Raw genomic sequence first — 25,995 nt, forward strand, 5'->3', positions numbered from 1 at the left:
TAAGATTTAGAATTAGAGATACAGCACTGAAACAGGCCCTTCGGCCCACCGAGACCATGCTGACCATTAACCACCCATTTATACTAATCCTACACTAATCCCATATTCCTACCACATCCTCATCTGTCCCTATATTACTCTACCACCTACCTATACTAGGGGCAATTTATAATGGCCAATTTACCTACCAACCTGCAAGTCTTTTGGCTGTGGGAGGAAACCGGAGCACCCGGAGGAAACCCACACAGACACAGAGAACGTGCAAACTCCACACAGGCAGTACCCAGAATTGAACCCGGGTCGCTGGAGCGGTGAGGCTGCGGTGCTAACCACTGCGCCATCTCTTAGACATTGTATATAGGTTTCTATAAACTTAACATTTGTGCATGGTGTTCCCAAAACAGCCACTGCACTATAAAGCAGGTTAGAGGGGAGAAAAATAGCAGTAAGAGAAGAGAGAAAAAAAACCACCTTAAAAAAAAAAAAATTCAATTTAATCCTGGTCATGCCCATTGTTCCAACCTTCATTGCAAAAAAGCCAAAGTCTTAAACTGGGTGTGAAAAATTTATATGCCTTCAGATAAATTAAAAATCATGGTCTTAATTTAAAAAAAAAAAAATTTATTAAGGCTTTTCATTTGCTTTACATGGTCTAGAAATACATACTTATAAAGCAGAGCCAAGGAAAGAAAGTTTAAAAAAACCAACCACTAAATGTCAGGTTGTTTGAGTGGTAGCAACACTCCCATCAGGCAGAGGTCAGGGAGATCACATCCCATTGCAATGCAGTACCGAGTGCTGCCAGAGCTGCTGACTTTCAGACACTGGAGGCCCAGTCTGCCTATTCAGGTCAATGAAAATCTAACATGCATTTATACAATAAGACATCGGAGATCATGGAAAACAAAAGCGCTTTACTGCCAAGTACATACACTTTTTTTTTTTATAAAAGTACATGATAAAATCTAGCCAATATGCACGAAGCAAGGTGCCAAAAACCACAATGAGACATGACCAGTGAATCAGTCGGTCAAGGTATAAATGTTGGACTGTACACCAAGAGGAACAGGTTTGTTCTTCAAGTAGTGCCACAATCTTTCACATCCACCTGGAAGGCCAAACAAGGCCTTGGATTAAGTCCCAATCAGCAAGACAGTACTTTTAACAATGCAGCACTCCCTTGGTATTGCACTGAGGTATTAGCCTAGATTATGTGCTCAAGTCAGACCCAGGAGATTGTGCTACCAGTAAAGCAAGGCTAAAAATCTTGATCCCCAAGCCCATTGGAATAATTTGAAATGCAAAGAGTTCTTCCTATATTGCAACCAATATTTCTTCAACTACCATCATGATCTAGTCACCTCATTTATTGTTTTTTTGCAAATTAAGTGCCATATGTGAGGACATGAAAAGTGGTATATACAAATACATTTTCTTCACTTGGTCACAAGATTTGTTAGGTATTAGATTAGGTCAGTGAGCTGCAGTTAGTCAGCAACAGTCAAAGATTAGACTGCCTCAATCTTTCAAAGACCATTATTCTGGCGTTATATTCAGGTCCAGTTCATCACAAAATATTTTAAACACTAAAAAGTTAGTTGCCATTTCCCTTCCCAAAAAGGAAAAGTTAGCTCAGTTATAGGTTATATTTTGAGCATTACATTTGCTTTCCAGTACACTTAGAAAAACTAGTTCATTTATCACATTATATAAAAGTTTATGGCACTGAAGGAGGCCATTCGGTCCAATGTCTGTGCTGGCACTTAAGCCATCCAAACCTAATCCCACTGGCCTGCTTTCTCCCCTCCCCCCACCACTTCAAAACGTTTATTCATTCATTCACTTTTTTTAAAAAATGCAAAAGGTCTGTCTCAACTATTTGCTGTAGCAAAGTATTCCATACTGAACACTTACTCAGCTTACTATTTTAAATTGACTATGCTATTACAACTTCCCCAGCCAGAGGAAATATCATACCTCCAATGCTGTTTCCCCAGGCTAGTAACGTCAATCCCAGAACAGTATTACTCAGGTTAAAAATGATTCCAAAGGTACGCAAGAGATTCACAACTTCAGTGGCTACAGTGTTAATCAGTACGATACTGAAGAAAAACCCAATAAAAGAAAACACCTGAAAGAAAACAGAATTACATGAAATTTATACCATATCTTGCAAGTACTGTATGTCAAGTTTTATAGCTGTGCTGTATGACAAACTTAAAAATTAAGCAGGACTCAATGACAAACGGTTTTTGTTTTTAAAAAAAGGGCTAGTAAATGTTGGGATTCAGAGAATGGAGTTTCTTGTCCACAGAACAAGGTTAATATGGGAGGTACAGAAAGCAATCAGTAAGGTAAAAGGTATGTTAGCCTTTATTGTAAGGGAGTTGAGTGTTAGGCACAAGTCTTGCTGCAATTAGAGAGCTTTGACGAGATCACATCTGTAGTATTGTGTACAGTTTTGGTCATCTTACTCAAGGAAAGATATACTTGCCTCAGAGGAGGTGCAACTTGATTTGGAGTGTGATAATCTCTCCAACGGAGAGCCTGGAGTGCAATAGGCCTCTGTTCCCTGGAGTTAAGAATGAGAAGTGAAGTGATCTCACTGAAATGTATAAATTCCTGGGAGGGCTTGACAGTAGATCCCCTGGCTGGAGAGTCTGAATTTGGGGTCAGCCATTTAGGATTGAAGAGAGAAATTTCTACACTCAAGGCTGTGAATTTTTGGAATTCTGGTGTGGATACTCAGCCGATGAGCATATTCAAGACTGAGACACTGATTCCCTTGGTGCCCAAAAATTGATGGGCTAGGGTGGGGGGAAAAAAATGGAGTTGATGATCTTATTGAATGGTGGAGCAGACTAGAGGGCTACATTACTTAATCCTGATTAATTTCTAGAGTGCATTTGTGTCTGAAGGTTGATCACTTTTGCTTTTTTTGCAAAGTAAACCAAAATGGTGACAAAATAAATTTAAAATGCAAAAATTCAGGTGTCAAAGCTCAATTGGGAAGGACAGATGGTCAGCACTTGATCTAGACTAAGCCAAGTCAACTAAATTGAAGAATTTTCAGGAGCCCTCCAGTACAATTCATCTAAAAGGCTGAAATTCTTCAAAGATTAAAAGCAAATGGGGAGGTGGTGGCAGAGTGGACTTGTAATCCAGAGCCCAGGCCAATATTCTAGGGACATGGGTTCGAATTCTAGCATGGCAGATGGTGAAATTGGAATTCAATTCATAAACCTGGAATTAAAAGCTAGTCTAATTGTGACCATGAAACCAGTCAATTGTTGTAAAATCCCATCTGGTTCACGAGTGTCCTTTAGGGAAGGAAATCTGCCGTCTTTACCTGGTCTCACCTACATAAGACTCCAAACCCACAGCAATGTGGGTGACTCTTAATGCCCTCTGAAATGGCCTAGCAAGCCACTCAGTTCAAAGGCAATTAGGGATAAACAAATGCTGGCCTAGCCAGTGACGCCCACATCCCACAAAAACGAAAAACACAAGAACTGATTAGATAAGCCACATTCAATTGAATATATGAAAAGCTATATTCAGTTTCCAGCAGATTAAAAAAAACTAAGACAGATAAATAGATAACCAAGAGAAAAACTAGAAAAAAAATTCAGGAGGATTATTCTAGAAACAAAGCAATTAGTACAAGAGAAGTCAAGAAATCAAGAGCTTAATGTAGATGGAAGTCTAACAGTATTGCAATAATCCAGTAAAGAGAATAATATGCTCAGAGCCAAGAATAAATACAATTTTATATTGGCACAATGGATAGCAAAAGGCTAAAAATATGGTGTACTCCAAACTATTATGCCAAACTGAGCTATAAATACAAGGTTATACTGTAATGGTAAAACTGTTGCATCATAAAAGTAAAATCTAGCCAACATAATTGAAAATAAAAGGGGATTGTAGAAATATAATGCATAAATATGGGCATATCAGGATTTTCTACTTAATTGTCCAAGGGTTATTAGTTAGGATAGGAAGGTTAAACATTGTGTCATTCAAGAACAAGTTTGTAGAATCAGAATGGTAGAGCACAGCACAAGAGGCCATTCAGCCCAAAGTCTGTGCTGTCTCTTACAATGATCAATCTAGTAACTCCCACTCCCCATTCTTCTGCATATTCCTTTTCTCCAAGTATTTATCGAATAATCTTTTGAAATTGAATATTTCCAACACTATTGGACAGTGCATTCCAAATCTTAACTTTTCCAAAAAAAATTCACGTTGCCTCTGGTTTTTGTGTTGAGGCTTCTGGTTATTGAGCCTTCAGCCACTGGAAACAGAGTCTCTTAAGAAAAAGGGTCGAGAGTGAGAGAAAACACATGTCAAATCTCCTCAGCCTTTTCTGCTCCAAGGGGAAACACCTCCAGCCTATCCATGTACATAATCCCTCAGCCCTGGAAGCATGCTAATAACTTTCTCCAGTATCCTCTCCAGCACCTTCACATCCTTCCTAAAGTGCGATGCCAAGAATTGGAAGCAATACTCCAGCTGGGGCCAAACTAGTGTTAAAAGACTTGGTACAGTTTCTTAGACTTTTATACTGTATGTTATAAAGCCCAGGATCCCATATGCTTTATTAAACCTATCCTGCCACCTTCAGAGATTTGTACACAAACGCACCCATGTCTGTTCTTGCATCCTTTAAAAAAAAATTGTACCATTTGGTCTTGCATCGTTTCTTATTCTTCCTACTAAAAAGGCATCACCTCACTTTTTGCTTCGAATTCATCTGCCATGCATCTTCCCATTTCACCAGCCTATGACCTCTTGAAGTCTATTACTATCTTCTTCACTGTTTACTACACATCGGAGTTGAATCATCTGCAAATTGAAACTGTACCCTGTACGCTCAAGTCCAGGTTCTCATGCGGAGGAAAATCACTGTATACTTCCCTCCAGCCTGAAAAAGGTTGGCTGGCATCCTTACATCTACAAAAATTGGACACTGCAAACAATCCATTTATGTGGGGTGTCTTCTTTGGTCCACTTCTGCTGACGGCTGTGAAGGCCAACACTTGAGAAGCAGGTTCTGCCACAAGTGACAGTTGTATTTGACATTGGCAGCTCTTGCCAAGCTGTAGTAACTGGTCATCATTGTAGTTCACATCAGTCACAATTTCCTTTTCGCCAGCTAGTGACTCCCAGGTGCAATAGTCAGCATTTAGGGCCTTCATGTCACACTTGCAGGCATCCTTGAAGCGGAGCTTTGGGCGCCCCACTGGTCACCTGGCCCCAGCTACCTCACCATACAGATGGCCCATGGGTACATGACAGTCTTCCATCCTGCAGATGTGTCCAATCCAAAGACACCTCAGTTTGATTAGTGCCAACATGCTTGGGAGCTCTGCCTTTGAGGACTGCCACATTTGCGATTTTGCCCTGCCAGGATAAGCCCATAATGTGCCACAGACAAAGATGGAAATTGAGCTTCTTTTCCTGGTAGCTGCAAGTTGCCAGTGTTTCACAGCCATACAGCAAAATGCCAAGAACACAGACCTTATAAACCATCATCTTAGTGCGTGTCAGCAGATCTATTGTGGATATGATCTTCCCCATACACCAGCTACAAGAAAAGTATAGAAGACAGAGTATACCCCTTTACTTTACTTTTGCAGATCTCACTAAGGCATTCGAAACCATCAGCAAAGCAGGGCTCTACAAGATTTTGGGAAATATTGGCTGTCCAGAGCTCCTCAGTCTCATCTGCTCGGTCCATGATAACATGCCCTGCACTGTACAGTTTGATGGCTCCACCTCCAACAGTTTCAGAGTGAAGAATGGAGTGAAACAGGGTTGTGTCCTAGCTGCCCCCACTCCATTTGGCATCATCTTCTCCATGGTCCCAACTTTTGCTTTCCCTGAAGATATGGAAGGAGTCTACTTGCACACTAGGTCTGATGGCAAGCTCTACAATCTATAAAGGCTAAAACCAAAAGACAAAAACAGTCTTCAGAGAACTCCTCTATGCTGGTGCTGTGCTAGCAGCTCACAGAAACGCAACTACAAGACTCATGGACTGCCTCTCCCATAACATGTTCTCCAGCCTGAAAAACAGCCAGCCATTTACAAGTCTTTCCTATCCCATAGCAAACCTGCTACTCTGGCCCTTTTTATCACATGGGCTTCAAGCTCGCTAATAAACCTATTGCGGTATTTAACAGCTTTTGAAACTCCATATTCATATCATCTGCACTGTCCTCATCCAACTTGTTACCTCAGCAAAAAAAAAAAAAATTCAAGTTAGTCAAATATAATTTGTCCGTAAATTTGCACTACTCCTATTAGGCTATACTTGTCCAAGCAGCTGTTAATTTTCTCCCACCCAAGTTCTGCCATACCTCTGGTGAGAGTAGCAGAACCTATCAGAAAATGGCAAAGATCTGGTTGTGTCAGAACCAGTTAAATGCTGTACTAGAGTGGAATGGGATAAGATAGGATGATAAATTGCAAGGGGTCTCTTTGGAAGCCAAATAGTCTCCCTCATACATACTTATCTGTTGGATGTTGTCATGCACGCCCCCACCTGCCAAGAATGAGGCACATATTATTTCACCACATGAACATTAAAACTTAAAATTGTTGCTGGGAAGCGGGCCCATCACAAGGGATTGCCAGACCCCTTGCTGGAAAGACCTTTTTTTGCATACTAGCAGACAGCATTGGAACAAAGGAACCAGTCCCGACTTCCCCAATACACAGAAGACATGGTCAGATGACTAACTGGCTGTTGGAGTTTTTTTGAATTTGAACGCCAGAGTTTTAAAAACTCAAAACAGTTTGCTCCTGGACTGGAAAAGACCTCTCATGGCTGGCTTGCTGCTGCCTCTGTCTGCTCATCTTTCTCACCAGCGTTGAAATCCACTGAAGACACAGGAACCCCAAGAGAGAAAAGTCTCCTACAGTGAACAAGGTTTAAGAATACTGGGCCCCAACAAAAAGCAATAGTTACCTACAAAGGACTACAGTGAGCTTGAAGCACAGTAACAGGAAACTGTTCTGATATTGCCTCAAATTTCTCTACTTTATTTTTCTTCTGCTCTTTTATGTCTATTTGCATGTGCATATCACATATGCATGCTAGTGTGGGGCACAGCATGTATCCATAAGCATTAACTAAATTAGAGTTGAAGTTCAAGTTTTAATGAATTTCACTTTCTTCTTTAAACCCAAGGAAGCCTGTTTATGCTCATTTCTTTGCCTTATAATTGGAAAATGGCGAAGGGTTCACCAAGAGGGAACACAAAACAGTGTTTAAAAATCTAAACCCTGTTACAGCAAGACCAGGTGAAGGCTAAAAGGGACCCCTAAACACCTTTCTCAGCTGGTCGTAACAATGTTTACAACCGAAATTGTGATTTACATCCAAGGACTGAAGTCCAAGACACACAGTTGACCCACTAAGTGAACAATACAACTCACTTCTCATTCAAAAAAATGCTTTCTTCAAAAGGCTGGCTTTTAAAAAAAAAGTCTGTTAATGGCTTACACAGTGATACTTTGGTGGTTCCTCATTTTTTGTGGTGAAGAAAATCAGCACTGCTAAAATTACTGAAATCAGCAGAACAAGGGCCCAGACAGGAAACTGGCCGTTGATGAGCAGTAAGCCATCTGACAAGAAAAAACAAAAAATACTTGATAAGGCACATAAGACACAACAGATTAAAAAGCTGAAAATCAATACTGCAGTTTTGTAATAGATATTCAAGATCAGTACAGCACATAGCGTTTAGTCTCCCCAGTGCAGACCAGACTGGGTGACCACTTTGCAGAACACCTCCGTTCAATCTGCAAGCGTGACTGAGCTTCCTGTTGCTGATCATTTTAATTCTCCACCTTGCTGCCACTGTGATCTCGGTCCTTGGCTTGCTAATGTTCCAATGAGATTCGACAAGCTTGAGGAAAGCACCTCATCTTTCAACTAGCCACTTTACAGCATTCTGCACTCAGTTCAATAATTTTAGATCATAACATCTGCAACCATTTTTTCCCTCTTCACCACCACACCTTCCCCCCCCTCCCCCCCCAGTGTGTTCGGAAGGCTGCTATCCTGCCATTTACAGCTCATCCAGTCACACATTTGTTTCTTCACTTGTCCCATTACTACCTGCATCGACTTTGTACTATGAAACCTCATCATTTAATCTCTCCTGCCCTCCACCCCATCACAGACCTTCTCTTTTGTTCTTCCACTTGCTCAAAATTTAATTTCCAAGTTTTGCCAGTTCTGAAGAAAAGGTCATAGACCTGAAACGTTAACAGTTTTTCCCTCCACAGATACTGCCTGACTTGAGTATTTCCAACATTTTTCATTTTTGTTTGAGATTTCCAGCATCCACAGTAGTTTGCTTTTATATTAAATTTTTAATGCAGGGAGTTTCCACATGGGATAAAAGGAAGAGTAAAAAAAAAACTACATCCAACGGCCCAAGTTTAAGGCCAGGGCATTTTAATTCCTGGGCCTCATCTACAGGTCATTGGTCGACTGCTGTCCGAAATGGGTGAAAGAGAGGCAGCTGGCCAACAAGACAGTAAAATTTGGTCATCTGGAGGTCACTGGGCCAGCATCAAAAGGAGGCTTGGCAGCAAGCTCACAAGTAAGTGATGTCCAGGGCAGGGGAAGCAGAGACTTTCCTCATGGGGTGCAAAAGGCAAAATGCAATTGGGGTCCTCTTGACACAAACTGCATAAAATAGTGAAGCCCCCAGTTGTTTTAGGCAGTTGCTTATCCGCTTGAACAAACCTGGCAATGTCAGGAAGGGCAAGCAACTCCCTCATTTTTAATGAATGTAACTTCTGGGTAGCATAGGGTTAAAAACATTTTAAGAAGCAAATCTAAAAACGAGAACTATTTAGTAACTTGGAAGTTTTAAACATGAAAATGGGTGACCTTATGCCAAAATAGCCTTTGTTTGAATTAATGTCAATAAAAAAATCTTACAATAGCCACATTTAAATGCAAAAGTGCAGGCCAGTGAGCCAGTAACAATTTGTAGACAGTTCAAAGGGCGTTTCCAGTTACGGTCTTCCTGGTCTGAATCCACCACAGGTATACAGATTAGAAGTAAAAACTCAATTGGCAGCTGGAAGAGAAGAAAGTTAAATTGATCATTTAGATAAATGAAGAAATTTGCTGGGATTTTTGCATTTGCTGAACCAGGCAGATTGCCAAGTTAAGAAACTAAACCACACCAATAGCCTAAGGGAAGGGAAAAAGGAAGCGGCAAGAATGGAAAAAAACCCTCAAGACTATGTTGAAACAAGCCACTCCAGCAACAAAAAAAAAAATCAGTGCTGGAAAAAGTGGCAATTTGGGTGCAGATGACTAACTGGCATGTTGGAAGATTCTTCACTTTATGCACGAGTGTGGAGTTGGAAGGAAAGGGGGAGGGAAAAACAAGCAGACAGTTCCTATTGTGGCAATTGAACATGCCACTAGTCTTTCAAAGTGAATTAATTGTTTAAGCAGGGCACACAAAACTACAGCCATTTACTTGGAAGCTTGAATATTCCACAAATAAAATCTGTTAAATCCAGAATGTTTTTCCCTCCCTCTTGGGAGGGGAAAAAACAACTACCAAGACAACACAAGTCAATATCTCCCTAGGAAAGCTTAATATATTGTAATTTAAGAACTCATGGTGGATGCCAGTCTTAAGAAATTAGGTAATTATATACCTATGCAGTTAGCAATAATGCAGAAATGGAAGACAAAATTAAGATTATGCTTCAAAGGGGCGATTTTACTGCCACATCAAAAGCTATGAACAACCCCACCTCCCCAATAAATACTTCTTGGGGCAGTCCAAAAGTCAAACCTGCTGACCAATGAGCATAAAAAGAAAATACATGAAGTCAGAATCACCTTCAGACATTTGATGATCTTCCAGGGCAAACGTTTTCTCCTCCATTTTTGAGAGTCAATGGGGTTAAGAGAGTCCAACAAAATGGATTTTGTAGATTTGGATTCTTCAGTTCCAATTAAAGATTGATACTCGCTTGCTAAGAAAAATATATAAATTTGTCAACACTTCAAAAGAATGACCAACTGCACCATTTGAGGGGCATGCTTTCAAAACTGTTGAAATACGTTGAGCAGAGTAAAAATTTAAGCACAACTAAGTCACAAGTTATGATCAGTGAGAAACTGTTCTAAGCATGCACCAGTTTAAGTGTTTCAGAATTAGTACAACATTAACGAAATTACTTTACTTACTTTGAGAAACTATATAGATTATCTACTTGAAAGCAAATACAATTGCCCTACCAGAAGGGCAGTTTTCCAAAACTGTAGAGTACTTTTACATACGCATCCTTATGAAAATAGACTACTTTATTCAGCTTGGTAGAATAAAAATATGCTTACAGTCTTCATGTATAGGTGTCCTGATATAGGATGGATTTGCATCCTCAGTGTCACAAACTGAAAAATATATAGTTATATTATCACTTGCAACATTAGATTATGCCTTTTTCCTCTCTTGTGCAGCAAGATTTGGATTGTCTTAGTTTGCTGCAGCTTCACAATATTTGCCATTAGAGAAGCAGAACTTATATTTTGATGTTTCAGAATAGGTGTTTTGAAAAAGCTGATATAATTACCTCTAAAACAAGGCACCAGCAGCCAAGTCAGTAAGCAGAGTTCTATGTGCCTGAACTTTGCCTTTCCAGTTTAGCATGGTACTATGAGAAATTAGAATCCACCAGACCACTTCAATTTGTCCATTTCACTTCCTACAGCAGTGGCCTACTCCTGCGCCTAATTCGTATGTTCATATAAAACGAAAGTTACCTACACAATTAGCTGCATAAATAGTTCAATGTACTTACTTTCAGATTCACTGGTATAAAGGGAAGCTTGGGCCTGGTTTTTGCCCTTTTTGTAAATTATACTGCTTATGATCACTGTAAATACATAGACTGCATACAGAGCCAAGTAACCTATGGAAATCAAGTATAAAACAGGATTAATTTCACTACTATACACAATTAAGTCTACATTGAATTACTGCAAGTGATTCATTTTGAATTGAATGAGTAAAGCTGCCAGAAGCTAAAATTGACCACTTGCAGAGTAATCTCCCTCACCAAGTGCTTGTCCCAAGTCAATGCTCCCAAAATAGAGGACAAGAAAAGTCCAGAAGACTGCGGCCATGTAGAATATCACATCTCGAAGGAAGGGTCTTGATGCCACGATAAATGGTCTTGCAAGGGCAACACCTCCAGCAACAACAGTGGTCACGAATATACCAGCACCTGCAAAGTTGAGGAAGTGAAAAAAAAGGATTGGTTTGCAGAACGTAAGTATTGAGGGAAATTAAATTTGATCACTCAGGATCTGGAAAAAAATGTTTTACCATCTTCAAGCGCTTAATTGCAGCTGATCGGCAACTAAAATCACAGGCAAGAGGGCAGATCTAGACATTTATAGAATTAGTCAGAGGCTATGCCACTGAAACTGCTCCCTCACCAACTAGTTTTATCTTATTTTTGGATAATGGAACAAATTCTTAAGTTAGGCTTGAGATGCCAATAATGCATCCTGCTTCTGTGCTGTAAAATTCTACATAAACATGGGAGAGAATTCAATTTTACTGGACAGCCAAGATAGTTTCATGCAGGGCACAGAAAACACAGGCAAAGGGTCATCACAAACAAAAAGCAGATGATGCAAATACTGCTCAGTTTTTAAACAAAATACCAGTTGAATCTGCAACTGCTATTTTCAAGTCTAGAATAGCAAATGGGAGAGTCCAGCAACACAGTAAAGCTGTTTACACACAAGTGTGATAGCACAAGGGCTCAGCTACACTGTCACATGTGGAACTGGCTCATTTACAAAAATGAGAAGTCAACTCAGCCACTCATACCACCACATAGTAGGTGGGTTACCAAGCACTGGCTTAAAAAACCATTAAGTCTTCAAATGGTAGGGTAAGGCAAAATATATTTTAAAAATACAGCCAAAGAAGTCAGAATGAAAAAAAACAAAAAAAAAAACAACTTACCAAACAAAGCTCCAATTGCCAGGTTTGCTGTTCTAGGATCAGAAAAGGCAACTATTGCACTGAATATGTCAGGAGCTCCATTACCAAGGGCAAGGAAAGTTACACCATGAATAAAATCCATCAAAGAAAACAATTACAGTCGTCAAAACATTGGCAAACAAAGCCTCAATTACCCAGAGATAACAACCATCACCGGAAAATGAAAGGTCTTGGGTGCAAACAATTTATAGAACTGAAAACTAGGAAACATCTCAGCATCTTGGGGGATAGTAGCATAGTGGTAATGTTACTGGACTATTAATCCAGAGGCTGGGATTAATGCTCCAGAGACAAGTTCAAATCCTACCATGGCAGCTGGTAGAATTTAAATTAATGAGACTAGCTTTTTATTCCAGATTTATTAGTGATCACAAAACTACTGGATTGTTGGAGACTTCTGGTTTACGAATGTTCTTCGGGAGGGAAAAAAAAATGACATCCTCACCCAGTCTGGCCTATAATTGACTCCAGACCCACACTGATGCGGTTAACTTGGAAATGGTTTAGTAAGCCACTCAGTTGCAGGCAGCTCACCACCACCTTCTCAAGGGCAAATTAGGAATGGGCAATAAATGTTGACCTTGCAGGCAATGTCCACAACCCATGAATGAATTAAAAAATTGCAAAGTATGAAGTGTTCATAAACCTGGCGCAAGTAATCTTGTTAATTGTAACAAATTTCATTCAAGGAGACCAAGCACTAAAGAATAGTCAGACAAGTTGAAAGGTCACTATCTAAAATGGAACAAACTGTCAAAATGCAGGTAAACAGCAAACTAGCTAGTCTTATTTTCAGAGTTGTGCATAGACCCATCGCTAAAAGAAAACAAAGTACAAGAATTTTCATTACAGTATGAATGCAATTAGATTACATTGGAAACGCCAAGCTCAAAAAGTAAATTTATCCAGCCACATGTCTTGTTGCCTACCTTGAGCTAGTCACCAGAGGAGAAGCACGAGTTAATTTACATTTCTTTCTTACTGCTTTATACATTGACTTGGTTGCAAAAAGGGTGTACTTCAAACAGTGGGCAGTCAGGGTGTTAGCTTATACAATTAAAATGTTGCAGTAAATTCTACAATTGTTAGATGGGTGGCCAGATGTCCTTCCTTCGAATATTCAAATCAGAGAAGTTAGTCTTAAAAACCAAGACACTTCACTAATTAGATCAAGAACAAGCAGTCATATTTCAGTGTGGGTTAAAAAAGTCCATTAACCTTCAAATCAATGCATTCGTTGCCTTAAGTGCCTGATTTACAGAATAGTAAATTTGAACACCAAGGTTCCTTAGACAACACCTTCCAAACCTGCTACCTCTACCAACTAGAAGGACAAGGGCAGCAAATACATGGGAACACCACCACCTGCAAGTTCCCCTCCAAGTCACACACCATCCTGACTTGGAACTATATCACCATTCCTTCACTGTCGCTGGGTCAAAATCTTGGAACTCCCTTCCTAACAGCACTGTGGGTGTACCTACCCTACATGGACTGCAGCAGTTCAAGAAGGCAGCTCACCACCTTCTCAAGGGCAATTAGGGATAGACAATAAATGCTGGCCTAGCAAGTGATGCCCATATCCCATGAATGAATTAAAAAAAAAATTCTTGATACATTTGGCACATGGTTTAATGAGGAAAAATTGTTAAATATGTATTAGAGACCATTTAATGTAGCCTTAGATGATTTAAAAAGCAGCCCAGGATAAATGAAGCAGAATAATGAAAGTTGACTATTGAAAACAAATTAGAACATAGTCCATAGTGTAGCTGTGTTCTAACACAAACAGACATCACCAGGTGATGGCAGTGACTATGGTGTGAAGCAAGCAATGCTGCAAATGGAGAAAAATAGACAAAATTAAAATGGTGGACGGGATGTGGTTTGGAGCTGAATGCAAGGTCTGCAGGACAGAGGATTATCCTAAGCAAGGAGCCTGAAGCAGGATAGACTCAGCTATAATGCCATTTTTGATCCTGGACAAAAATCTCGATTTCACCCTTGCCATTGAGGAGTTGGAGAAAATTCTAGCTTAGCCACAATTGATGTCAAGAAAATAGCACAGTAGAACTAGATGGTATTGGCATATAGGAAACCAGTCTTATAGATGACATCTACACACTGCCCCTCAGGTGACAAGGAATAGAAGGGAAGAAAACAAATCCAGCACAGCCTTGCAGCAGCACCTTCAAGACGATAAGCCAATTTCTAAACATCATATTGGATAGAAGTTAGCGTTATTAAGCCTTATACAAAAATCATACAATTCTCATGGTTATGTTCAAAGGCAATCTTCAGAAAAATGAATTCCTAAATGCTCAGTGTGATAGCTGGAGAAATGGAACACTAAAGTGTGTCCACTTGATTGCTGAATGAGGGATGTTGTTGGGCCACGGAAAAAAAAAAGTGACTTTTAAAAAAATTCTTCATTCATGGGATGTGGGCATCACTGACAAGGCCAGCATCCCTTATATTCTTGAACTGAGTGGCTTGCTAGGCCATTTGATGGCAGTTAAGAGTCAACCACATTGCTGCGGCTGGTGTCACAAGTAAACCAGAGCAGGCAAGAATAGCAGATTTCCTTCCCTTAAAAAGATATTTAGTGAACAAGATGAGTTTTTAAAAATGACAAAAAAAAACGACAGAGTTTCATGGTACTATTACTGAAACTAGCTTTCAATTCCAGATTAACGGAATTTAAATTCCACCAGCTGCTGCGGTGGGATTCAAACCCATGTTCAGAGCAATAGCCTGGACCTCTGCATTATTAGTTGTGACTACCAATATGTCACCCTATCTCCATAAACTAGAGCATATCCAACTCTTACAACAGTTACTCGATTTGACTATATATAACCTTCATGAATACGATAAATTGCATTGTGTAATACTGGAAGCAAAGTGAACATGAAAATCTATTGGAAGAGACCTATTTCATGGTCTAAAAATCAGACTGAATTTGCAGTTAGTATAAAAGGACAGATAATGTCCAACTTTCATTTTGGCCTTGTGGGCACACAACCAGTGTTATTTTTGCAAGATTAATCATTAATTTTTAAAACTATAGAAGCAATATTTGCTATTCTGAATAATGGCATGTGTTACAGTACTTCCAACTTTTCTGAACCACAATTGCAAAGTGCAAGTATTTGATTTTTTTGTATTACAAATATATTTTGTTGAATTTTGCACAAGTAAAAATGTAGAAGTTTGCCAAAAAAAGCAAATTACTTTGGTAATAGTAACAATGTTAACTGCTAGAACACGTGGGTTAATACCCATTTTAATATGGCATGAATTCACATGTAAAATAGTGTACAAAGCTTTCACCTAATCAAACAGTAATTTCTAAGCTTTATGTCCAAGTACTTACAGGTGATTAAGAACAAAAAAGGATACTGCCACATTGTGAGATAACTTTAAGCTTGCAGAGATGGCAGTCAGATTAGGACAAAAACTAAGATTAAAGAATAAGCATTTAATAAGTCAATATCTGTAGCGTATTCAGAAAGTATTAAGATCAGAAGCCACTAAACATAAGCATTAGAACCCACAATCTGTTAGAGCTATTTCAACAATGTACAATTAGGTAATTTTTCCTTCAAGTCAATGAACCAGTAACTATAGAGCATAAATTTAAGAGCTCCTTAAAAAAAAAGGGGTCAGAAGATTTTCTTCCAATGCAGGAAGTTGTTAAAATAGCAATTGAAAAGAAGAATGCATAATAGTTTAAAAAGGGAAGTGCCTAAACACTGAAATCAAAATTTAATGAAGGTATAGAGGAAGGGCAAGTGATTGTAGCAATAGCCAGCACAAACATTACAGATCAAATAGCTTTCAGTTGTGAAAACCCAGTCCTAGCAACCCCAGGTCTGACGAATGTGCACTATATACCTGGTTTATAAAAACTAGGGAAGTGGATGGGACAAGAGGCAGTGTTAGAAGTTACAAAAGGGGTGCACAAAAAGCTGAAATGATAAGTATACTTACAATTCTTCAGCAGTTGTCCCAAGGAATAGGAATAGATAGAATAACCATATAGCCTGTTAATAAAACAAACATTGTCAATACTACAATGCTTCACTTTTCTATGATTTGGTCTTAGAAACAGACTCACCATTTAAAAATTATACAATATGACAAGTCAAACATTTCAGAAGTCCAAATCATTGCCCCCAGACAGAAATTTAAAAAAATAGTTATTCAAGGGATGTGGGCATCGATGGCTAGGACAGCATTTATTGCCCATGCCCAATGCACTGGAGGTGGTGGTGAGTTGCCTTCATGAACTGCTGCAGTCCTTGGGGTGTAGGTACACCTACTGTACCATTAGGAAGGGAGTTCCAGGATTTTGACAGTGAAGGAATGGCAATATAGTTCTAAGTCAGGATGGTGTGTAGCTTGGAGGAGAACTTACAGGTGGTGGTCACATGCATCTGCTGCCCTTGTCCTTCTAGGTGATAGAGGTCGCAAGTTTGGAAGGTGCTGTCGGAAGAGCCTTGGTGGGTTGCTAGTGTATCTTGTATATGTACATACTGCTGCCGCTGTGTCAGTAGTGGAGGGAGTGAAATGTTTGTAGATGAGATTCCAATCAAGCAGGCTGCTTTGTCCTGGATGGTGTCAAGCTTCGTGTTGTTGGAGCTGCACCCATCCAAGCTAGTGGAGAGTATTCCACCACACTACTGACTTGTGCCTTGTAGATGGACAGGCATTGGGGAGACAGGAAGAGAGGAGTTGCTTGCTGCAGAATTCCCAGCTTCTGACCTGCTCTTTTAGCCACAGCATTTATGTGGCTGTGGCATGGTGACCCCCAGGATGTTGACTGTGGGGGATTCAGCAATGGTAGTGCCATTGAATGTCATCAAGGGGAGATAGTTAGATTCTCAGATGATCATTGCCTGGCAGTTGTATGCCATGAATGTTACTTGCCACTTATCAGCCCAAGCCTGGATATTGTCCAGGTCTTGCTGCATCTAGACATGGGCTGCTTCAGTATCTGAAAAGTCATGAATGGCACTAATTGCACAATGTTCAGTGAACATCCCCACTTCTGACATGATTGAAGGAAAGTCATTGATGAAGCAGCTGAAGATGGTTGAGCCCAGGACAACTACCCTGAGGAACTCCTGCAGTGATGTCCTGAAGCAGAGATGATTGACCAACTTCATGTTAGGTATGACTCCAGCTAGTGGAGAGTTTTCCACGCCACCCCTGCAGATTCCTATTGACTTCAGTTTTGCTAGGGCTCCTTGAGACCATACTCAACAAATGCTGTCTGGATGTCAAGGACACTTACTCACCTCTGGAGTTCTGCTCCTTTGTCCAGGTTTGGACAAAGCAGAAAGGAGGGCAGGAGCCCAGGTGGAACCCAAACAGAGCGTCAGTGAGCAGGTTATTGCTGAGTAAGTGCCACTTGATAGCAATGTCGACAGCCCCTCCCATCACGCTGATGAGAGTATACTGATAGGCCATATCCAACCTGCCCACTTACCGTCCTACTTTTTGTGGACTGGATATACTTGGGCAAATGCCAGTGTTGTAGCTGTACTGGATCAGCTTGGCTAGGGTCACAGCTAGTTCTGGAGCACAAGTCTTCAGTACTATTGCCAGAATGTTGTCAGGGCCCATAAGCTTTGCAGTATCCAGTGCCTTCAGCCATTTCTTCATGTAGAGTGAATCAGGTTGGCTGAAGACTGGCACGTGATGCTGGGGACCTCAGGAGGAGGCAGAGATGGATCATCCACTCAACACTTCTGGTTGAAGATAGATGCAAATGCTTCAGCCTTGTCTTTTGCACTGATGTGCTGGGCTTCCTAGTGGAGAATGGGGATATTTGTGGAGCCTCCTCCCGTCAGTTGTTTAATTTGTCCACCATTCACGACTGGATGTGGCAGGACTGCAGAGCTTAGATCTGATCTGTTGGTTTTGATAGCAGAAGCAGCACTAAGCTGTTTAGCATATAATTAGTCCTGTGTTGTAGTTTCAATAGGCTGACTTTTTTTTTTAAATATATAAAAGGTATGCCTGGTGCTGCTCCTGGCATGCCCTCCTGCACTCTTCATTGAGCCAGGGTTGGTCCCGTGGCTTGATGGTAATGGCAAAGTGGGGATATCCCAGGCCATGAGGTTACAGATAGTGATTGAATACAATTCTGCTGCTGATGGCCCACAGTGCCTCATGAATGCCCAGTTTGGAGTTGCTAGATTGGTTTGAAATCTAGTCCATTTAGTAGTGGTAGTGCCACACACTATGGTGGGTACCCTCGGATGACAGGACTGTCTCCACAAAGACTGTGCAGTGGTCACTCTTACCAATACTCTCATGGACAGATACATCTGTGACAGGTAGATGGAGAGGATGGGGTCAAGTAGGTTTTCCCCTCACTACCTGCTGCACACCCAGTCTAGCAGCTATGCCCTTTAGGACTTGCCCAGCTTAGTCAATGGTGGTGCTACTGAGCCACTCTTGGGTGATGGACATTGTAGTAGAGTACATTTTGCGTCCTTGCTACCCTCAGTGCTTCTTCCAATTGGCATTCAGAGAGAAGTGCTGATTTGTCAGCTGTTTGGGGGGTTCTGGAGTCAATGCTGGAGGACTTCCAGGGCAACTCTGACTGTATACCACTGCTGGGACAAGTCAGGCCATACCCAGGGATGGTGATATCTGGGCCATTGTCTGCAAGGTATGATTCAGTCAGTATGACTATGCAAGGCTGTTGTTGGCTAGTCAGTGGGACAGCTCTCCCAACTTTGGCACAAGCCCCCAGATGATAGCAAGGAGAACTTTGCAGGGCCTGCTGTTAGTTTCCAGGGTCTAGGTTGGTGCTGGGTGGTCCAGCTGGTTTCATTTCTCTTGGACTTTGTAGCAGTTTGGTACAACAGAATGGCTTGCTAGGACATGTCAGAGTCAAGCACATTGCTGTGGGTCTGGAGTCACAAGTAGGCCAGACCAAAAATTCCTTCTTGGAAAAAGGATACTAACCAGAAGGGTTTTTAAAACAATTGCAATGGTTTCTTGGTCACTATTAAACCAGCCTTTTAATTCCAGATTTATTAATTGAATTCAAACTGAATACTACAAACAGTTTCTTGCATTTTGTCACTTCATTCTTCCAGCCACATGACCCTCTTGTTAATGTTAGGCAAGTACAAGTGGTTTGGGTTTAACTTTTTCCAATATAGGCTCGAGAAAAAAAAAAAGCATTAGGGACCATTTTTCCTCTCCGATGCATTAGGGCTAACTCAATGCAGCAAAAGATAGGAATTGTGCATACAGTTACTTAAAACCCAAGTGTTTGATATATCCTTGGGATGATTTTGAAAGCATGTCTGGAAGAAGTCATTTGTGAAGGGCCAATCCACATAACTATTGGTATTTCAACTAGTCGTCAGTTATAACGAAACATCACTGTGGAATATTTTAGTCACATTAACTAGTGAGGATAAATGCACTGACTTTTTCCCTGAACTTCCATTGTGCAAATTGTGCTTTAAGACGAACATGGTCATAAGTATGGTCACCATGGCTGCCAGCCAATGCTATTATTAAGAGATGGAAATAGTCAAGAATAATCCAATACTTCTCCTCCCCACTTCCTGGTAAACATATATAGACCAGCATCAATAATGACCATCTTTAAAAGTCTACAAGGGCAGAGGAAAGAGGTAGCAGAAGGCAAACATTAATGTCAGTTGGTCAGTCACTGTTGGATTAAAAACTGAATTCTGGAAACATACATCTGTTGTGATCAGAAGTACTACCCCTTCATCAGGGCTGAAAAAAGGCATATTAATACAAAAAAAAAGAAAACAAAATAAATGGTCAACTATTGGACTGAAGCATTAAGACACTAAAAGAAATAAAAGCGTAACTACCAAGGAAGAAGTGGGAACTTAATAGAAATATTGGAGGGGCAGGATTTAAAGAGAGAAAAGGAAGTTTGTAAAAATGAACATTACAACTAGAGTGTTACATTTAGACCAGATAATTGTAGGGTGCCTTTGGAGAAAGGCAAAAATAGGGAGAGATTTTCAAATTGCAAATTAAAAGCTGGCATTGCCGATTGGCCACCCATTATAGAAACTGCTCAATTGTCATTGAAAATCGAAAGCAAAAAAAAAAAAACAATTTTCAAATTCTTCACCTCACCAAAACATCCTTGGTAGGATCAGCACTGATCATGCATTAACTGCAGCCAGCCCTCCTAGAAAAAAAAACTGGAGTAGCTCATAACCTCTTTCTGGTTTCTTACTTCCCCCAGCACCTCTACTCCAACTTCAGCCTCCTATTAGGTCAAACTAGGAAGATGGATTTGCAAGCTTTGCGAAAATCCACATTCCACTGACAATCAGCAGCAGCCATCTCTTACAAGTTCTTAAAAAAAAAAAGGGTGATGAAATTATGCAAACTTGTATAGTTAAAGTACTATCTACAGAACATGCTGGCACTCAGTTTATGGTGTGCTGGAAAATCCTTGTACACAGCTCAGGCAACAGATAGGTGGCACCTCCATAAAAAGCAATCTAAATGCATTGTTTTGTTCAAATTGCACAGAAAAGGTAGTTTTCTTCTAATGGAGGATTCTCAATCTAAAAATTCCAGTGGTTGCTTCCAATCCCAACATATGGGGTATATTTCCTAGCCTCCACTCAAGTTTTTCCTGTGAGCCTTAAATAATCTGGTATGTTATAGAGTCAGTCATTTATGGCACAGAATGAGGCCATTCAGCCCCAGAACCCATGCCAGCTCACTACAAAGCTATGCGGTCAGTCCCACTCCCTAGCTCGATCCCTGTAGCTCAAAGTCTATTTCTCTCAGGTGGCCATCCAACTTCCTCTTCAAGAGATTGATCGTTGCAGTTCCCACTACAAGGGTGGTGGGTGAGTTCCAGGTCATTAACACCCGCTGGTGTACAAAAAGTGTATGTTTGGGAATCCACTTCTGAAAGTGGTGAATCAAAATCTAACTATCCAATATACTTTTAAAAAAGAAAAATTCTCCTTGCCTTCTAGGAGAAAGCTATAGTTGCAGTAACTCATTCGATTTACATCAGAATCACAGCATTCTTTAAGCTACCTGGCAGTCTTTCTGCTCTAGCTAAAATGCAGACAATAACCACATTGCTAAATGATGAGCTACAAATTCTCATGCAGGACAAGGCCACCTGCAAGATAGAAGGCCTAGCAAGGTAATGAGTGCATGTTGCAACCTTGGGTGAGATGGTCAATGTTAAAATACAAGAATTACATAATAAGGAATTCTCATTTGAAGACTTGTATGACAACTAAAACTAAAAAGAGAGATCCCCATTAACCAAATAGTGCTTTCCAAGTAGCTGATACCCCAAAATTACAAAGAAAAAAGGTACCTTACTTATTAAAATACTTGAAAACTTCACATTTGTAGGTTAGTCCTTTTTTGATGGCAAAATCCAGTGATTAAAAGTCCTAAACTCCTCAGAGTAGCAATGAGTTGGATCTCCCAGACCTTTTCAAAAATCAATGTCCTCTTTGTTCACTTCCCAGAGCATTTCCGACCTGGACGGCAGTAAATAAAGCGAATCCTGGTCATTTTGCTGGTCTACTCTGCAAGCTTCAACAGGGTTCAAGTTTTTCTAGCCTTTTACAGCATCAGACTTCGAGAACAGGTGTCCCCTCTTGGCTGCAACCGCTGGTGGTCTTCCTTAAAACCTGCTGTCAGGCTGCAACTGCTGGGCTCCGTTCTTACAGCTTGCCTTGAGGCTGCAACCAGGTTTTTTTTTCTTCCAGCCAGTCTGCCTTCAGAAAATCTGCTAAATTTATCTGGACTCAGCCAATAGCTTCCTGTCCTGTTCCAATATGCAAAGTCCAGAAGGCTGGTTTCAGAGCCACCTGGGCCTTCCGTTGTTCCTAGGTATTAATAGCTTCTTGGCACATTTGCATTTTCAGAATCAATGACTTCTCGTTTTACGACCAAAAAGTCTTGAGGGAGAAACCCATTGTTCCTCAGGGATAACACCTGCAGTCTCTTTCGCCCCTCACTCTACCCACCCCCCCCACAAAGAAACAAAGCCTTTGATCAGTCTGGACTTTTAGCACAGTGGATGAGGTGTCCCAATTTTCAAAACAATGTTACAAAAATCAGCACTCAAGTGCAACTCTGGTTCAAAAAAAAAATTAATAGTTATCATCTTGGGATTCTCAGAGGCCAAAGCGCAAGATCATAAGCAACCAAGTGTCCGGGTATAAAGTACTAATTTAGTTTGATAGCAAGAGATCAGAACCACAAGACTGAAGTTAGCTTATTTTCAATTGCTTATTGTTTGGTGTAGATATATATGGTTCTTAAATGAAAGAGGAAGTGACAACTAGCGTTGCCTTAATTCAGCAAGACGATAGATGTAATGTTTACTTAATGCAATTAAAATAGCTTAAAAAAAAACTTACATGCAACACAATGGCCAATGGCAGCAGATCGTGACGAAACCCACAGATGGCCCCCTGGAGGTAGTCAATAAAGCCACTGTCAATTTTGCAGTCTTCAGTAGTTTTTACAAATGAACACCACTGTGACCCATTGAGCTGTACTACATTGTGACACTAGGAAATAGAGCAAAGGAAATAGTTAGTTGATTCAGCAGCATTCTGTTTACAATGTAAACAAATCCTATCCCTTCCATTTACTTGCACTTTACACCAATCCATCTGGTTTCTTGACTAGTGTCATAAAGCAATTAGATTAGATATTTGCTTTAAAACTAAATATGGAGTGGCAAAAAAGTAGTTGGTGTGGATTTCCTTGCCAAAATCTTTAACATTAAATCTTTGCAGTTTGTACAAAGAACAATGGGTGAAATTCAACTTAAATGGAGAAATTTAACTATCAGGCATTTTTATTCAGATCAGCCACTATTAAAAAAAAAGTCAGCTACATTTCAGTTATCACCTCTGATAGAAACTATTATAGTTCATATAGCTTTTGGAGGAGAGCCAATTTATAAAAAAAAAAGGACAGCTGACCCAGTCTTAGTAATCAGACCCTGTACAAGAACTTCATTCTAACCGGACTTTAGGACATAACCACTGACAGTGAAGATAATTTACAATAATCACAGTAGTGGTTGACAGTTCTGCCAGGAAGAAGCATGTTAACCTACTTGCCAATGTAACAATGGAGGTGTGCACATACAGAATGAATATGCTACAACACATCCCAACTTGAAGTGGTGACGGATACCCTCCCTCACCGAACAGTTTTCCATTTCCTAACCATTTCCTCCAATTTCTCTACCCCTCCATTCCCCACCAGGACAGCTGGAGGGCTCCATTTCTTCCCCATCCTCCTCCACCTGGCTGAACTGGTGCTCACATGGAGCAACTTCTGTAACTCTACCCACCTCCCCCAAATATAAAAAAGGTTTGCTAGGGGCACCAGCATCCCAGCTTGATGGGATATGTAGAACATTCCTTGTTCCAGCCCTACTCAGAACCCACTCCCTCACCTTTTTCCCCAGTACATTAATGAATATATTGGTGCAGTTTCCTGCTCACCTTGAACTGGAAAATTTCAAACACTGCTTCCAACTTCCACCAGATTGTCAGTCTCTAATGCTTCCCTTCGGTCTCCATTTTTGGGACTATGCTATGAACGAATATTCACTTTAGGCCCACTAACTCCCACAGCTTCCCCTGCTATACATCCTGCAATGACTCCATCTCATCCTCCTAGTTTCTCCTTCTCCCCATTACAATCGGTTCTGATGATGAAGCCTTCCATAGCAGTGCTCCCAATAGGTCTTCCTTTCTCCCCCTCAAAATATTCTCCCACTGTGTCGGGCAGGGTCCGTCCAATTTCCCACACTTCTGTTCTCACCCCTTTCCCCTCCCACCCAGAATGATGATAGTGTCCCCCTTGTCTTCACCTTCCACCCTCCATATTCAATGGATCATTCTACACTAATGCCGCCACATCCAGTGTGATGCCACAAACACATCTGCCCTTCCAGCATTCCAAAGGGACCATTCCCTTCCCGATACCCTGGTCCACTACTCAATTAGCCCCTCCCATAGCACCTTTCCATGCAAGTGCAGGAAATGCAACACCTGCCCTTTCACCTTCTCACCATCCAAGGGAAGGATTACATCTCAGGACCAATCCTTCAATGTAGTAGAGAAGTCCCTTGGTGATGGCACTAGCTGAGCAAACCAGCTGCAATGCAATCATCTGCAGGCCAACTCTGAAAAGACAGACCAATTCTTTCCATCTTGGGAATAGAGATGCAAAGCAGGAAATGAACATACATTGGTAGGGGAGAACACTGGCACACAACTTTAAGCCAGTATACCGTGGAGTAGTGTTAGATTACATCCTAAAGCTTCAAAAAGATCATGTCAAAGTAAATGGCAAAGGTGGTAGAAACATCTCAAAAAAGAACCTGGCTAACTGACCAGACACTGTTACAAACAACTGCCTTTGCCTTGTGCTACTCAACAGTTGAATATACCTGCCCAATCTGGGAGCACTTCATAAGCCAAGAAGTTGGCTCCTGTCCTCAACACAACTTGCAGGGTTTTACTGACTGCCTGAAAACTTACCAACATGGATGATCTATACCAGCTTACTAGTATTGCTCCACTGGTCATAGAATGGACAAAAGACCAGTGACCCTAGTCATCCTCTCATCTAGAGACAGCCAGCAATGTGCATTTCTTTCAATTTAGTGTACTGTATTTGCTGCCCAGTGCAGTCTGCTCCACATTGAGATGACCAAATGCAGACTGGGTAACCACTTTACAGGATACCCCCGTTCAGTCTGCAAAAGGCGACTGGAAGTTGATCATAACATGCAGAATTAAAATGTATGATCACACTGACTTATCAGCCTCCTGATGTGTTCCAAAGAAGCTCAAATGTAAACTTGTGGAACAGCAACTCATGTTTTGATTAGACACTTTACAACCTTCCAGAATCAGAATTCAACAATTTCAGACCGTAGCCTCTGCTAACTTTTCCCTCTCCCCACAAGTTTGCAGGTTTTAAATTTTACTTGCATTTTTCCCCCCACCCCACTTGCTTTCAGACAGAAGCTATGCAGACCTCCTCTAGGCACATCTTTCATTTCTTTACTTGTCCCATTACCACTCCCTTGCTCCACCAACTTGTCATTTAATCACTCCTATATTCCACCCTATCACAGACTTCTCTTTTGCTCTCCCATCCTCTCCCCTTTCACTTGCTTAAATCTTTTAAATGTCTAATTTTCTCAGTTCTGATCAAATGGAATCGACCCAAAATGTCAACTATTTTTGCTCTCCAGAAATACCAAGTGACCAGAGTATTTTTAGAATTGTCCGTTTCGATTACAGATCAATTAATACGCATTGATTTAGGTTAAAATGCAAAGATTAACTTCCTCAGGTCAAGGGGCGTTAAGTTTTAATAAAAGTATTTTCCCCAAAGACACAGACAAGGCAGTTTATTAAATTACCGTCAAATTAAAAGAATACTTGTAGGTGTTCTGGGGGTTGAAGTTTATGCTAAAATGTGCCAGTCTTGGCTCAGTGACCGCATTCTCAAATTTATGGGTTCAAGTTCCACTTCAAAGACTTAGACACATAATCCAGGCCAATGCTTCAGTGCAGTCAGCTTAGGCAGTCCCTCAGGAACCGGGGATGACTTTTTTTCCCCCTCCATTCCAGGATTGAGAGTCATTAGGTGACTGACTAGTCCAATTCTAGATTCACACTCTACCATGGGTGGGGAAAGTGGCGTTTGGGGAGGCGAGTGAATGGGATGCTTGAATTTCCGAGCAATCCTGCCACTGTTTGCACTCAGTCACTGCCTGGGCAGGTTGACATTGTTCGAACTGGTTGGCACCTTTGCAAATGCTTTTTCTCCTTTCAGCAGTAGCGAGAGAGCCAGAGGAAATCAGTGGAGGTATCAC

The 25,995-nt window shown here is 40.8% G+C and overlaps 1 protein-coding gene across 3 annotated transcripts in view; it reads right to left on the reverse strand.

The window, feature by feature from the left end:
• slc8b1 (solute carrier family 8 member B1) overlaps positions 1–25,995 on the reverse strand; it is a 35,268-nt gene that overhangs the window by 4,448 nt on the left and 4,825 nt on the right. For all 3 annotated transcript variants that reach the window (XM_068055118.1, XM_068055119.1, XM_068055120.1), the window contains 11 exons: positions 22,499–22,651; positions 16,065–16,117; positions 15,473–15,531; positions 12,033–12,137; positions 11,113–11,280; positions 10,855–10,965; positions 10,391–10,447; positions 9,890–10,026; positions 8,966–9,107; positions 7,514–7,635; positions 1,978–2,131 (listed from right to left, as the gene is read on the reverse strand). In XM_068055118.1, coding sequence (XP_067911219.1) covers positions 1,978–2,131; positions 7,514–7,635; positions 8,966–9,107; positions 9,890–10,026; positions 10,391–10,447; positions 10,855–10,965; positions 11,113–11,280; positions 12,033–12,137; positions 15,473–15,531; positions 16,065–16,117; positions 22,499–22,651 — 1,261 coding nt within the window. The remainder of the gene's footprint in view (positions 1–1,977; positions 2,132–7,513; positions 7,636–8,965; positions 9,108–9,889; positions 10,027–10,390; positions 10,448–10,854; positions 10,966–11,112; positions 11,281–12,032; positions 12,138–15,472; positions 15,532–16,064; positions 16,118–22,498; positions 22,652–25,995) is intronic.

The sequence above is a fragment of the Heterodontus francisci genome, chromosome 23, assembly GCF_036365525.1.
Source record: "Heterodontus francisci isolate sHetFra1 chromosome 23, sHetFra1.hap1, whole genome shotgun sequence".
NCBI classification, from domain to species: Eukaryota; Metazoa; Chordata; class Chondrichthyes; order Heterodontiformes; family Heterodontidae; genus Heterodontus; species Heterodontus francisci.